The 16,716-nt window shown below is 35.8% G+C and overlaps 1 protein-coding gene and 1 long non-coding RNA gene across 22 annotated transcripts in view; one reads left to right on the top strand and one right to left on the bottom strand.

The window, feature by feature from the left end:
* Positions 1-16,716, bottom strand: part of TRDN (triadin) — a 239,662-nt gene that overhangs the window by 118,210 nt on the left and 104,736 nt on the right. For all 20 annotated transcript variants that reach the window (XR_011808384.1, XM_072036042.1, XM_072036055.1 and 17 more), the window contains 3 exons: positions 8,149-8,184; positions 6,957-7,019; positions 6,016-6,078 (listed from right to left, as the gene is read on the bottom strand). Coding sequence is in view for 19 of the 20 variants with exons in the window: in XM_072036042.1 (XP_071892143.1) it covers positions 6,016-6,078; positions 6,957-7,019; positions 8,149-8,184 (162 nt within the window). In the remaining variant the exon portion in view is untranslated. The remainder of the gene's footprint in view (positions 1-6,015; positions 6,079-6,956; positions 7,020-8,148; positions 8,185-16,716) is intronic.
* On the top strand, positions 9,016-16,705 carry LOC119716285 (uncharacterized). 2 transcript variants are annotated; one of them, XR_005264083.2, is made up of 3 exons: positions 9,016-10,911; positions 12,698-12,790; positions 14,712-16,705. It is a non-coding gene; the product is annotated as an uncharacterized lncRNA (long non-coding RNA). The 2 variants fall into 2 exon arrangements; XR_005264084.2 differs by having other exon boundaries at positions 9,017-10,911; positions 12,738-12,790.

The raw sequence follows: 16,716 nt of genomic DNA, 5'->3' as shown, positions 1-16,716 counted from the left end.
AAGGTTTGTAACTTTAACTCCACTGAGAATTCTCGTATTCAGGAGGCAAAGATTTACTTTGGTAGCTAGCAAGACATCATCTCTTCCTTCCTTTGCTAACATTGCCTGTCAAGAAACATGTGACACCATAACATTTGTCACAGATACACCTACACCATAGGATGTACACCTACCATAACCTAGCTCACCGATTTAGATAGACATTGCAATGGTCCTTAAGTAGTACTCAGATGAAAACCATTGCTCTATTGTGAGCATACCTGCTCAATAAAATACAAGTCAGATCTTACTTTCTGGTCTGGGGTGAAAGAGTCTGCACATAAAGACCTTGACTTGTTTTACCTTTGCTAAGGAGAACAGGTCAAGGAGGTACATATTTTCCATCATTTATCAACAATCCTGACTATTGGGGGAGGTCCCAGTCGACTGGCGGCTAGCAAACATGACACCCATCTACAAGAAGGGCCGGAGGATAGACCCAGGAAACTATAGGCCTGTCAGTTTGACCTCAGAGGGAAACTCATGGAGCAGATTATCTTGTGTCATCAAGCGGCACTTGCAGGGCAACCAGGCGATCAGGCCCAGTCAGCATGGGTATATGAAAGGCAGGTCCTGCTTGACAAACCTGATCTTCTTCTATGACAAAGTGATGTGCTGGGTGGATGAGGGAAAGGCTGTGGATGTGGTCTACCTTGACTTCAGCAAGGCTTTTGACACTGTTTCCCACAATATTCTCCTCAAGAAACTGTCTGCTTGTGGCTTGGACTGGCGCACGCTTAGTTGGGTTAAAAACTGACTGGATAGCTGGGCCCAAAGAGTTTTGGTGAATGGAGTCAAATCGAGTTGGAGGCCGGCCACTAATGGTGTCCCCCATGGCTCAGTACTGGGGCCAGTCCTCTTTAATATCTTCATCGATGATCTGGACAAGGGGATCGAGTGCACCCTCAGTAAGTTTGCAGATGACACCAAGTTAGGTGCGTGTGACAATCTGCTCAAGGGTAGGAGGCTCTGCAGGAGGATCTGTATAGGCTGGACCGATGGGCTGAGGTCAACTGTATGAAGTTCAACAAGGCCAAGTGCCAGGTCCTGCACCTGGGGTGCAATAACCCCAAGCAGAGCTACAGGCTGGGACATGAGTGGCTGGAAAGCTGCCTGGTGGAGAAGGACCTGGGAGTATTGGTGGATAGTCGGCTGAATATGAGCCAGCAGTGTGCTCAGGTGGCCAAGAAGGCCAACGGCATCCTGGCTTGCATAAGAAGCAGTGTGGTCAGCAGGGCTAGGGAAGTGATTGTCCCCCTGTACTCGGCTCTGGTGAGGCCACACCTCGAGTACTGTGTTCAGTTTTGGGCCCCTCGCTACAAGAAGGACATTGAGGTGCTTGAGCAAGTCCAGAGAAGGGTGATGAAGTTGGTGAGGGGTCTGGAGAACAAGTCCTATGAGGAGAGGCTGGGGTGCTGGGTTTGTTCAGCCTGGAGAAAAGGAGGTTCGGGGGCAACCTTATCATTCTTTATAAGTACATTAAAGGAGGCTGTAGTGAGGTGGGGGTTGGTCTGTTCTCCCACATGCCTGGTGACAGGACGAGGGGGAAGGGGCTGAAGTTGTGCCAGGGGTGTTTTAGGTTGGATATTAGGAAGAACATCTTTACTGAAAGAGTTGTGAGGCATCGGAACGGGCTGCCCAGGGAAGTGGTGGAGTCACCATCCCTGGAGGTCTTTAAAAGACGTTTAGATGTAGAGCTTAGGGATATGGTTTAGCGGAGGACTTGTTAGTGTTAGGTCAGAGGTTGAACTCGATGATCTTGAGGTCTCTTCCAACCTAGACAATTCTGTGTGACTCTGTGTGTGATACCTGGGTTTGAAACTCATAAAGCATCTGTAAAAAGGGGCAGAGCCTTGGGTTTCTTGAACACGTGTCCAGCCTTACATTATTAAGCAAAAACATAGTCTTCCTAACTGTCATTTGGATTTGTTGTCCTTGTTTTTCATTAGGGAAATAATGAAGTTGTCTGACAGTTTGGGATCCAGCTAGAACTGTTTTAGTGTTCAAAAGTTATGTATTGTAGGCTGTGTGGGAAACTGGCCTGTATGAGATAAACCTGTATCTGAATTTCCCTATGTGGAAGGTGGGGAAAAAGGCACTGACTACCCTTGCAAAGGGGTTATAGGACTTACTATCAAAATAGTAATTTATTTATTAATTAATTAATTTATTTATTTATTTATTACCACCATTATTATTTGAATTAATACAGCAATAACTAGAAGGCAAGAACATCAATGACAGCTAAGCAGAGTTTTAGTTAAGATGTGGTGTGAAGATCCAGGCTGACATTTTCTGTGCTTTATAAGCTCATTTATTACCTATGCTATTTCTTGTGAGAACCAAAGCAAAGTGGGAAAGGAGTTTGCAGCAATCAAACTTGAAGAAAAAGGCTCCTCATGAACATAATGAAATTTTATGAATGTTGATATAAGAAGAAGCAGTGAAGCTCCAGAGAAAGGAGCTCTGTGAGAAAGGGATCATTAGAAGACAGACTACAAACAAATTGTGAGTACCTGAAAACATCAAGTTCTGCATAATATATTTTTATTTCCACTAAAAAATGAACTCATATCTGACCATACTATCAGAATTACATTTTATAAGCTCACATTGTAAGCAAAGCATAAGAATGAAAGAAGGAGATGTCTTCTTTCACTCATTTTCTCTCTGCAATTTATGAATTGAGTTTTTGAGACACTATTATCACCTCAATAATAATACTGTGACATTTCAGGCTTTCACAAAAATTTAGAGGTCTTGTTTACTTCCACACAGGGATAACAAAGTTTCTAAAAGCCTCAATTTCTACTTGAGGCTGGGCATGAAAACTTTAAAAGAGAGGGGTCCTGTTTCTCTCTCAGGATGCAGGCTAGACCTCTCTGATCTGATGTATCCCTGCCATGGGGAGCACTGGGAGAGTCTGGTGAAAGCTTCTTGATGCCTATGCTAAGCATGATCCTTCATGGGGATATGAAGACATAGCTCCCTCTTTATCCTGAATAGCTCTGGACAGATTTTTCATAAAATGGTTTGAAGTGTGACTGTGCCAGACCCTTGTGTCTAACAATTATGTTTGTTTAAGCAAGACTTCTGAGTTTGTGACAATGGAATTATCTATTTTTCAGGACAATTAACACAATGTTTTTGTACTAGCTGAAGGTCAGAGGATTAATGTGGTTTTATCTACAGTGCATTTTTAAAAGGTAATTAAGAATCGTTCAGTGCATTCTGTACTAAAAACTGAGAACATTTCATATTAAATGACTCTTGCTCCTCTGCAGCAGCAGAAAGAGATGGAGAGAGAGGAATGGAGGAAGAAAGGCAATGAGAAAAGTGAGCTGGCATGCAAATAAACGAATACATCACACAGATGCAGCTAATGCAGAGCAATAAAGAAATCCACTCTGGTAACACTAGAAAGAAAATCATCTCTTGGACAAAAGGGCTAATCTAAAACATTAATCAGCAAAAATATTCAGCATTTGCAGGAGAGTGATGGAGCATTCCTTGTTACAGGAAGAGAGATGGAAAGGAATAGAGGGAAGTGCTGCTCTGAGAGCATTTTGTGGAGATGTTTTTACCACCCACTGCTTATGGAGCATCTCCTCCTTTCTCTCATTTGCACCTGACAATCTGTACATGCCACTGTAGGGAAAGCCTTCCTAATGGGCCTCCAGTAGGAAGTGAGTCTTCTGAGAGGTTGTGCATAAAGGTGAGGAGCAGAAGTGGGACTTGGGACCAGGAGGGCAGCTTCTGGCAGCAGGAACTGCCCCCTAGCACAGGGACAGGTATGGTGATAGCAAGGAGGCAGCATCCTTCTCAGCTTTGGGGATTTCAGTGACTGGGGGGAGCAAAACAAGACACAAAACCAGAGACACTCAGAGCTAATACAAGGATCTGAAAACCACAGCAAGGAGTTTATTTTTAATGCAGTGGCCAATGCATAGCCCTTTAATGGGAAAAAAGTAAGAATATGGGAAGCTGTTCCTACACTTTTGCTTTTGGATGTTTATCTGTGCTGCTGATTAAATGCTCCAAGGTTCATTTTTCGTGTCTGCCCAAAGCACATAAATACTATCAGATGCTGAGGCACCTCCTTTCAAAACTGGGCTATGCACTACTATTCTGTTGATCAAATGTGGCAATTATTTCAGGCTTAAAACCTTTTAGGGATAACAATATGTGCTGCCAATCAAAGCTAGAAAGTACACATGCATTCAAAGAGCAAGCTGAGTGAGGAATAACAGCAACATGTGTAGCAAGAATATATTATGGATTACAATCCTTTTACACAAAGGCTAGTAAACTCTTCAAAATGCAGCAACCTACAGGCTAATAAAAGGGACAGAAATGTGTGGATATCTCGGTTTGTCTAATTTGTGTCTTTCTAGCATTGGTAGGCTGACTCACTGGATTTAGCAATAGCTTGTGAAGATGAACATATTAATAACTTTATGCTGCAGCTCTGGCATAAAATGTAATCTTTTAAAATTCCATATTCTCAAAAGAAATACAAGCTTAGAACCAGAATAAAGTTAGAAGACATATTTGAATTGTCATTCTATTTTCTTTTTAAATCTGTGTTATACATTTAAATATGCAACTTGAGAAAGACAATTCCCCTCCATTGTTATCACTCCCCAGTGTGCCACTCCCTACCATTGAAGCATACTTAAATATGTGGCTGCCAATACAGTGCCCCAAAGTATTCTGTGTCATTCTGTGTATTTTTATATTGTATCAAACATAAATTAACATTTTTTCTTCTCATCCTGTAAACACTTAAACAGGAAAGCTTATGTAGGCCATGTATTATTAAATGTCAAAGAAAGCAGATGCATATTCATATTTGCATATGTAATCCACAGTATTAGTAAACAATAGGTTATATATTGCTTTGACTTTTGATAGAATTTGATAAAATTTGACAGATTCGAATAATTAGATAGCAGAGCACAAGGCTTACCTTGAGAACATAGTAACTGTAGCCCTGAATCTTTCAATTCTAATTTAAACCTTACTTCAGGGCTTTAGGCATTACTCTAGCCTACAGAAACGCTTATTTGAGTACTTGATGACCTCCAGAAGATTATACAGAAAGTTTCTGACAAACCAGCAAGTAGAACCATTGTATTTAGGTATTAAAATGATGACCTAAACCACTAGACTGACCCTTTTGTTTCTCCTTGATTTTAATGAGACTTGATTTTAATGAGACAGTCACAGGCTGTGACACTTACAGGAGATATGTTTGCATTTGTACATTAAACCTACTTGAAAATTTATTGAAATAACAGAAAAGACAAATTGCAACAATCTTAATGTAGACAAGAACCAAATGTTAATATATAGTTTTATTGAAAAACACTTATTTTAATGTTAAATAGCATAAAACACAATGGGTTAGTATAAGGGCATCACTAATTTTAATTTTAACTTAAAAATATATATATTCTGAGTGTTGAGAAAATCTTAGTAAAATAATCACCTATTTTTTATCAAGGGATTTGATATGTAGATGTATTACTATGTTACTATTTATTAAAGTGAGATGAATTTGTGAAAAAAAATCATGCAAAGTTCGATGTACTCCATGCAGTCTCTTATGTATGCACTCTTTGAAACTTCTTATGCTTTTTTTTTCATGACAGAAAGCATTTTACAATATTTTTTGTAAAAATCCTAAGCTCATAAAACTGATAAAATGATGTGTATCATTTATATATACATATATACATATATAGAATATCTATAAATACTGTATATATTATATATAATGTAAATACAGTATATATATATTTAAAACAGACTGTGATATAAATGTATATATCTTTTGACATTATTTGATTATAATTGAATTCTTAATTGATAATGAATTTTATGCATCCCTACCTCAAATGTTTAAAGCCTGAAAGTGCTTACACTAAACAGTCAGATATCTATTGCAGAGAAAGGAAGACTTCATTTTCTTACCTGCTTTTTTAATTTCAGGGACAGCTGTCTTCTCATGAGCTTTCTCTTTTTTTCCTTCTTTTTCTGAGATTTAATTAAAGAAAGTCATTTGATATGCTATAACTCTGAATCATACACTCAAATATGCATTCAGCCAAGCCCTGATGGGCACATGTTGAAAAAAGTGACTTATTTGGTAGTTTAGTTCAGATTATTCACTTATAGCACTCGCACTGAACTAGCCACAGAGCAATCAGCTGAAAATGAAAATTAATCAGCATGCATCAACTATGAATGATTTGGACCCTTAATAATTCATCAAAAGCTAGGCAAAAATCATCAGTGCATGAACATGGTACCTTTTAGCTTAAGCTCTAGTAGCAAAGAAATCATTAATAAATAATAAATGACATAAATATTTTCCCATGAAAGCAAACCCCTAGTGGATTTTTGATACTTCATGGGAATGAATGATCCAAAATGTTATTTAGATGCATATCAAGGCTTTGCAGTTTGATCACTGTAAGTTTCGGTTATGATTCTTAAAAAAAAAAAAAAAAAAGAAAAAGACATAAATAAAAACCACTCTAAGAAAGTGGCACACAGTGAACCAAGTGATATGTTGCTATGTCTGTGAGTTTTGTGTTTGGTGATATCACCATGTTCTGCTGTTTATAGGGACCTCACTAAATTGTCTGACAAGCTGATAGCTGGCCACCAGACAGTATTGTGTGAAGTCAGAAAAATTTTTCAGAAAATAGCCACTAAACACATCAGGCATCAGGTACAGAAGAAACAGTAACATGCAAATTATGATTAAGGAACTAAGAGGACAATATAGAGACAGAAGCATGGGACTAAAAACCAACAACCAAAACCAGCCAAAACCAACCAGCCAAACAACAATAGTCTTTGAGCCAAAAATTGGAATAAGACCAACAAGAAATGTTCCCAAACCATACCTTTCTTCTTAGTTTCAGTAACAGACCTCTTTATATCAGTCCTTTTCTTTTCATCCTTTCTTTCTAAAGAAGGAAAGAGAAGTTCAACTATTTTCATATATATGTATGCATGTCTGAACATGGTGATATTGCATATATATATATATGTAAATACATATTTCAGATAGGAATTCTTGGCTAACTGTAGTAAGTTTGACATCTGATAAATTATTCACTTATTTCATATATATAGTCACTTATTTTATATCAGTATCTCAGAAATACAGCTTAATACACAAAGTAAATATGGAGGTAAGATTAGAACAGGAACCAGTACCTACAACATATCATTACTGTTGCAAGTACTATTCAAGAAATTATGCACATTAACATGGTACAACTAGAAGTTTATCGTGATGATTCAGTGTCCATGCCCCTGTTCTGCATGAGTGCTTCTATATAAAATATGCCTTAATAGCAGCAAAACTTGTAAGTGATAATACGGAATAGCATAACATAATGTTATGAAATGTCTGCATATATAATAAATATACCTTTATAACTTTTTTAATGAATTTGACCTTTGAAACAGTCATTACAGGATTTCTGTTATTCATGGAGAAATGCCATTAAACCGTCATCTATGAAGGAAAAAAATTCTGCCTCTATTTTGTCAATTAATTTAATTAAAAAAAAAACAAAAAACTTATTTTTCATTCTGGAAATTAATCCCCATTTAGATGGAGAAGAATACACAAGTACCAGAATAGCAAATCTTCTTTGCTATTATTTGCTTAAAAAAAAAAAACACACAACTTATCAACAAAAAGGCAAATTTGTCATCTTCAGATTGTGTGTTTTGGGTTTTGGGTGTTGATGAAGGCAATGTAACTATAAGAGTATGTTTTTTTTTTTTTTTTGGTGATGCTTTATTCTGGATTTATTTGGACAAAAAAAAAAAAAAAAACACAAAAACAAACAAAAAAAACCACCAAAAACAAACAAATAAACAACAAAAAAAAACACCACAGATTTTATTATTGTATGAAATGTCACAAACACGGGAGCATAAGCCTTCAAGAAAATTATTTAATTATTGAAAATTATTTAAGATATAGGAATGTTTCCAGAAGCCAGCAGATCCTAGAAGTAATTATGTTACTATCCCTTGCATATATTAACATAAAGATCAAAGAAAAATGAAGAAACTTACTTTTCACTTCCTTAGCTACCACAATAGACTTCTCTTCTGCATGAAAAAATATATACAGAGAATTAAAAAAAAAAAAAAGTACAGCACAACATACTTCCTAAACCAAAACAAAATATGTGAATATGTGTATACTTGATGCAAAAAAATCATATTTTTATAGAGTACATGAATTCCACAGTCTGTCCATGGTGTTTTCATATAAAAGTTATTTTGCCTATCATGGAATGTGTTTACCAACATTCAGGGTCTCCTTAGACCATACTTCTACTGATTTTTAATGGTACTGTTTAAAGCTAAGCATCATCTTACCATTTCCTTCTTGTTTTAAATATATTTGCTCAATGTTTTTCCCTTGTTATTTTTTTTGACAAAATGAATCAGAAAACCATTTGGTTGTCCAAGTGTTTTGTGTACTTAATTCTCTGTGTTGAAACTTTGAGCATGCTTTGTGATATCCAAGTTTCTTAACCACATGTAGTGTCAGAAGATTCTTTTGTGATATATTAAAAGCATATTTTAATACTCTCGTTGTTTAGCTCTTGGGTTCCCTCGTGAGAGTCTCTGTCTCTCTCTCTTTTTGAGAATCTGTTCATAAACTCTTACTAGGGAACATGGCCATCTCCTCAAGATCTAAGAATCCTTAACCTTAGATTACACATAAACTGTTCCACAGCTCCATTTTCCTGTGCTATGACTTTCATGACTTTTCAGCATTTCATTTCTATATGTAATCAACATATTTCCATCTTTCCACTAACTTTTACTCCTAATAGCTTGAGACTGAAATGCTGCTAGTATTTCGGTGATCTCTCTTTCTGATTTATTTATTTATTTATTTATTTATTTATTTATTTATTTACTTAGAGAGAGAGAGAGAGAGAGAGAGAGGGAGAGCCTCAGTTCTGGAAAGGCTGTTAACTACTCCAGTCTTCCAGTTAGATTAATTGTTTTTGCTTCCATACATTTCTGGTGCCAGGTGATGCATAGGAATCATTATATGCCCAAGGTCCTTACAAACAAAAAGATTATTTTTAATTAGAAACTATTTCTGCCTTTGTGCACCATGTCAGAATCTTCTGGTGGCCAGCTTTGTCACATAAAATATGCTCCAAATATCACAGCAAGGTTCAGAGACGTACCTGTCCTGAGAGCCGTGAACTGAGACATGGTGACTTTAGTGGAACTTTGCATGGAGCACATATGGAAGGTAGCAGGAATTTTTACTGCAATTAACTTAAAGTACAAAGAGAATATATCCCTGGCTGCAGAGGTTTTATTGCTAAGTCTGTCCACCAATTAATTCCACTGACATAATTTTCTAACATCAGAGTCTTGAGTTGAAATATTCCCAGAGGGCCTAGAGACAGCTGTATTTGTTATGAAATTTCTAGAGGACGTTTACAGAGAAGTATAAAAGGACTGTGGGCCCTATTTGCTGTTAGTGCTGCCCAATTCAATATATACAATCTTGGTCAAGTCTCAGGAAAAGCAGTCACAAGGCTTCCATCCAAATCTCAGTTGCATGTAGCCCCATGGATGCACCTACTGTACAGAAATACACACACTACTGAAAGAAGTTTATGTAAATGACATGATAAACTTGATAAATTATGGGAATAATTTATGGTATTATGGGAAGAGTTATTTGTGATTTAAGGAAGCAGTTCCATTTCTTGAATAAATTTATTTCCTGTAACCTGAGTAGTTCACATTTAGATTGTGGCATATTTAAGTGTATATTTAACACCAGAAAAATTGTCATTTCTGAAACAGTAAATGCAGTAGCTTACCTTTAGATATATACATAGCTAAATTAAGAGGTAAAGCAAATAAATAAATAGGAGATTAGACAGGTCTTTTGCATTGTAAAACTATGAACCCCATCTGTTAATTTATGGTACTTTTTTTTTTTTCTTTTTTCCACCAGGAACTCCAGTCCAAAACCATGTCTTAATGCATAGGGTGTAAGAGATATACAAATAAAAAGACTTCCCCTTCAAAAACCTGTAATACCTTTACAAGAATGAAATGGTAGAGTATAAAGTAACAGACTCAGTCAGTAAATCAAGCAATAGACGTTGCATTTAGTCAACTTATTCTGTCAGAAGTGGAGTTTTATTTAGAACAAGGAGGAAATTAAGGACTATGAAAAGGTTAAGTTAAAGCAGTGTTGTGCTACAAAATGGGAAATTCTTTTATGTTTTTTTTTTTTTTTTTTTTTTTTTTTTGACTGGGAAAAGAGTAAAACAAACAAATGCATATAGTTTTCCTAAGAAATGACAGGAGCAAAGTGGCCAGCCCTAAAGCAAAGAAGCACGTGAGATGGAATTATTTATTTCTCAGTAAGTGACAAGGGCCTCAGGACATTGGTTAAAATCCAAGTGAGATTCAAAAGAGCTCAAGAAAGAGGCGTTTCAAGCCAAATTACCTTTAACAGTTTTGTTAATGTCTTTTGCCTTGTGGGAAGTCAACTAATGCTTAGCCAACAGCGGGAGGGGAGATAACAAAAACATGCTAACAACGCACCACTTGAAAGCAGACATGGCAAGACCAGTGTCTTACAGTGGCAGCACTGAGGGGAATCTAAATTTAGGGATACATGTGAGTTGCTAGGCATAGTGTCATGGGAATGCTGCCCAGGGACTTGAAGACAATGGTGCTGTGAGATTTTCCTCTCCATATCGTTCCAGATGCTTCATATACTTACGGGGACACTGACTCTGGAAGTACTTGTCAGCGCATCCCACCCACTGAGAAGCAGAGGTAAGGAGGGTAGCAAAATGCAGTCACGGATACCTTCTTGTGGAGAGGCTTGGGTATAACAAAAACTAACTAGTGGGGCTGAATGCCAGACATTTGGAGATGTTTTTGTTCAAATAAGCCCTCTAAAGTTCAGACATGTATACAAGTTTTATCTATATTTATCTAAAACCCTGTTGTCAGGAAATCTTGGGAGAAAAGCTCTTGTGAGAGACTTTTGATATTGCCTACAACAGTTTTTCTTGACTGCTAATTCTGGTCTTGGCAGAAAAGAGGAATAGCAGTGTACTCACACACATATAAAACAGTTCAAAGTGAGTTGATTTACTTTTCTCAGTGATACTGTGTTTCAGACTGGATGCAATAGGTAAAACTTCATTCAATTTTTCTGCAAACTTGAAGCTGTTATAATTTCAAATCACCATTAAAACAAACAAACAAACAAAAAAAGCTATATTTTATTTCCTATTAGTTTTAAGATGTAAGTTGTTCTTCCTTTGTTTTAATTGGTGACTGACAACCTTTCTCTGCTGAACTCAGTGAAAGCTTTATTCTTGATTTCATTACATTTACATTTTTGATGACATTTCTTTCCCTTCTGCATTTTGCTTCATTTTCACACAAGACCCTTTTACTAACCATAATAATTAAAATAAATTTTTGGAAATATTGGGAAATATTTCCCAATAAATAAATAAGGGAAAAATAAGGGAAATATTTCTACTTGGTTCAGGATGTCAAAGTATTTAAAAAATTTCAACTACGTCTAAATTTCTGGTCAAAATTGACTTCAGATATTTCTGAAAAATCCCTTACTTGGGTAAGAGTGTCCTTGTTGGCCCAATTGTTTTCTTTGTGAGAAACAATTTTGTCTTGTCTCATCCACACTACTGAAAAGTCAATAAAAATCAAAGAATCCTAAAACTTATTTACACAGATTTCTTACAATTAATTCTTCTCACAGGCATACTCACACACATACACACACTTGCACGTTCTTCCTAAATTATAGATGTGTATTTTGGTCAAAATTGTGTATTTTTTCAGCTATGTTCCATTTTTAACTTTGCATTTCAGCAGATTAACGCAATATAATTTATTCTCTTACTGAGCAAATTAAAGACTAGTTGGGCACACAGGTCATTGGAGATATAGTACACCATGATATCCTAGGCAGTATCTACAGCCTGATTTTGCTTATTGAAATCATTTCACTGTTTTTAAATCCTAATCTGAAACAGTATCAATATCATGCTTGAGATTCATGGTGCTTTCATATGACCTTAACAAGTATTTCTCATTTCTTCCTGGAATTATTACAGGATCCATTTTCATAGCTCCATTGAATTAAGCATCAAAACTGTTTGCTAATAGCAGGGGGCCATATGTTGCCCTTGCTAAACAACACAGTAGGGAGCAAAGGAGTACAAATACCAGTGTAACAAAGCCAGAAAATGCATGCCAATGGGAAAAAGAGATGGTATGCCAACCCCCATGACATGACCGGGCAGTAGGAAATCCATTGCATAACAGTTAATGGCAAATATGATGCAAATATGATTGTGATAAAGAATTAAATTCCCAGGGGAACACTGACACCTGATGGTACTACCTTCCTTTGCAAGATCCAAACTAATGGAGGCAAGGCAGCAGCGTTAGCCTTCTCTGTATTTGTTAACACTAGGCAACATGAATCCACAGCAGCACCAATTGTGTCACCTGTGCTGGGAAGGGTTTTGATCATGCCTATTATGGCACATGCTTTTGAGCAAGAATGTCTGAGGTTTAGGAAGAAGAGATGACCAGGCTATATATGACCTCTTCTTCAGGGATTTGCCTCATGGAATTTCAGCATTTGAAAAACTGGAGAATATTAATCCATGTAAGTATTCTCCATTTGCAAGTTCATCAGATGCAAAAGGTTATTGCTCACCTGTAGTACATAATAAAAAAACAACAAACAAACAAACAAAAAAACTCAAACTTAAATTATATTCAGTTATTTGGTTTTGTTTTATTGGGAAGATTTTGATAAATGTTTATTTTAAACTTCACAAACCAATATAGTAAAGTGGATAAATAATAATAAAAATGAGAGAGTATAGTAATATATTTAATCAAAATATATGTAGCTTTATACTTTAATTCACTTTCAACATTCTGCTAAACACTTTTTAGTGACTTTAATTTTTCTGTCTTATGCTAGAATAAAAGAGCCTCATGTTATTAAGTAAAATGTCAAGGGCTTTCTGAAACCATGTGGATTTAGGCTTTTTTCATCACAGCTAAATCATTAGAGTTTACTTCTTAAATGTCTAATCTAAATCATTAAATAAATCACTTTGAAATCTTGTGTAGACGATTTCATAGCTTTTACTGTCTTTAGTACAGACTCATGGAAGTGTCTGACCCACATTTCCACAAATAAACAAAAACAAACCAACCCAACCAACCAACCCACCAAAACCCAACCAAACTTGCTTTCATGTTATTTGTAGAGTACCCTTTTTTTTTTTTTTTTTTTTTTTTTTCCCCTAGCAGGTTTGTTTAAAAACTAACTGTATTATGATATTTCTCACATAAACATTTTTCTTATTTATTTACCTTTGGATTAAAATTTATGAGACAATGAACTGTCATCAACAAATAATGTCAGCATTATTAAAAATGCTCCAGACAGTAGAAACATTCAAAATTCTACATATTTGCGAGGTTTCTAGTGTATCTTGAATTACTGTCTTTCATTTAAGTTTTTTGTTGTTGTTGTTGTTTGTTTGTTTGTTTTAGGGTAATTGATTTTATAACATAAAAAGCCAGATATTTTATAGAATAATCGGTGTACAGAAGAGCAGGTCATTGACAGGCAGTACAGAGGCAGAAGCAGATTGATTTGTACAAGATTTATACAAGATTCTATACATCAAGGAAGCTTTGACAAAATGTGTATTGGCTTTAGTAATTTACATACTCTTGGTTATATCCCCTAATGTTATATTCACAAACTGAGATATAGACTAGAATTTCCTAAGAGTCAGATAGTGTACATTCTATACAGCATCAAAGTTAGATGCAGGTTTATATTTCAATGAGAATTTAACCTCCACAGGGATTGTGGAGGAAGTTAAAGATATGTATTCCACAGTAATTCAATGTACTGCATTCTGCAAAACTGTAATTGGAGAATTCAAACAGTTATCTACAGAAAATCTTTCTCTCTCTCTCTCTCTTTCTTTTTTTTTTTTTTTCATCACAAAACCTCCACAGATGTTTCAATATGTTTCCCTTTTTTCTTCATTTAATATCACAAATAATAGAAATATGGAAAAGAAAAGGCAGTCAACGGAGGGAGGTGTTTCAAAAGCTATCACGATCCATTAGCAGATCAGAACAATTATGTTGATCACTATTCTGTGATAAATGTTCTCCCACTCAAAGATACAAGCACAGATTTTTAGCACAATATAACCTGGAAGATCATAGTCAGATACAATGCTGTTTATTTATTTATTTACTTATTTATTTACTTATTTATTTACCTATTTATTTTTGGTTTTGGTGGTACACAATGCTCTTCAATGTACTTCTGTGTTACGAAACATGCTGTCTGAGTTCATAGGTAACATGCATTAAGATGCCTTCCACTGAGAGAAGGATTTAGATACAGGCTTCTCACAAGGATACTCTGATCTCATGAAAACGCAGGAATGCTTTTATGTAACAATTAATATGATGCTTTACCAATAACTAACTACATTTCTGAGCTTAGTTTTACATTTCTAATCTAACGGCATCATCTTCTTTAGAGATTGCCCAGCCATGCCTGAGAACACAGCAGGGGAGGACTGTCAGAATAGGAAATTATTTCTCAGGCAAATGGGGAAATGGAGGAAGCTAAAACCTGTGTGAATTGAGAAAAAAAGTCAAGACCTGAGAGAGCAGACACATGGAAAACCAATGTTTTCTGCAGAGCAGCACTAGGATGTCAGTGCTGCAAAACACATGAAAGCAAGAGTTAAAAGAAGACAACAATCAAGGAAGATGACCATTGCAGACAAAAATTCAGAGCCAAGGAAAACAGATCTGTTCAAATTACAGCCAGCACCAGCATCCTACCTAGATGGCAGTGTCACAGTGTCAGCCAATATGAGAGTGCTACTTCCAGAAGATAAAATATAGGATGTAAAATGAGTTATTTTAATTCATGGTTGGGCAAACAAGGTTTTGATGCTTGTAAGAAAAGCAGAACTATGAATCAGTGTCTTCCTCTTCACAAATTTCCTTTCCTTATTTCTCTTGATTATTACTGTATCTTTTTGTTGTGGTTGTTTTGTTTTGGTTTGGTTTGGTTTAGTTAGATTTGTTTGGATTTGGTTTAGTTATTCTTTTCTGTTTGTAGCCTAAAGCTTCAAACTCTTCACTGAACTTTGAGTATAAGATCTGAAGACAGCATATTTATCTATTTATTGATTGTTTGATTGAAAAGGACCAAACCACCATGAAATGGAACAGAAATGATCTGGCTTCTGACTAAATGAGTACAAGGAATGTTGATTTCCTACCAGGAGACATCTGAGAAGTTCAGTTCATATGCATGCATTTCAATGCACTTTATTGCATACTACACAAAACAGGATACAGGTTAAGATTGTTTTACGTAATCACTGTCTACAAAAGACCTACAATGGAGGCAAAGGAAGAGAATGACAATGACAAGCAGAGAAAGGTCGATATTTAAAACATAACAACAAGGTGCTGATTTTCTAAGACCTTATGAATTCAGCAGAGAATGATTTCTACTGGGTATTGGATACTATCCAGGAAAAGCTTTCTATTTGAAAGTATCAAAACACCTAAAATTATGAGACATATGGTACTGCCACTACTTTCATGTTATCAGAAAGCAATAATGGTCCAAGATTACCTAAGAAGTCAGTGGCAAAACAGGGCAGTAATTAAAAAAATAAATAAATAAATATTTTCAGCTTTTACTATCTGCATGGTTTTGTATCTAATCTCTAAATGCCACTGAGTTGGAATGCCTAAGGTGTAAATAGGTTGGTTTCATGATTTTTCTCTGTGACAACCATTCTGTTACCTCCTAAAGTTTTACCTTTTATTCAGAGTTGGTTACTTTTATCAAAGGCCAGGTCACTTCCTCCATAAAGTACATTTCTCAATCAATGAATGCTTGTACCTGTTCACTATCCTAAAAATTTATAATACTATCTTTGTATTTACAGTAAAACCGGTATCTTGTTTCAACCTGTTCCTTCTCTTGATCAGTAATAGTTAGCAATGAAAAGCAAGCATATATGTACGCAAACCTTATGAAGACACAGATAGATGTCTCTTCAGCTATTCCAGGGATTTAAGTTTCTCTGACTACTTCTCTTTCTCCCTTCTGATATTATGCCAGCTATTCTCATAAATTATTTAATTATTTTCCCAAGGGCTGAAATAAAGTTCCAGAGTTTAAGTTTCCTAAAACCTTTATATATGCTTGCTTTTCATATATGGAAACACAATAGTGAAATATAACAGCTTTTCACAACTGCATTTTCACAGTAATTCTTCCTTCTTCATTTCCTTCAAAACTCTTGCATGAGTGGTGTTGCATCCTAGTGACTGGTCTTGAGCCTTAAAGACTATTTAGTTGTATGTTTCTGAGTGCATAATCTGCCCCACAATTTGTTTGCCAAATAGGTGTTTGCCTAATTTACATTCACAATTACCTCAACTGCTTGCATAAATGAGTTAATGAAACACACAAATGTGTAACTGGTCATAAATAGTCATTTCTGTGTGCAA

This window comes from Anas platyrhynchos, chromosome 3 (assembly GCF_047663525.1).
Source record: "Anas platyrhynchos isolate ZD024472 breed Pekin duck chromosome 3, IASCAAS_PekinDuck_T2T, whole genome shotgun sequence".
In the NCBI taxonomy this organism is placed as follows: domain Eukaryota; kingdom Metazoa; phylum Chordata; class Aves; order Anseriformes; family Anatidae; genus Anas; species Anas platyrhynchos.
The sequence above is the reverse complement of the archived record's forward strand: the minus strand, read 5'-3'. Positions and strand labels throughout refer to the sequence as shown.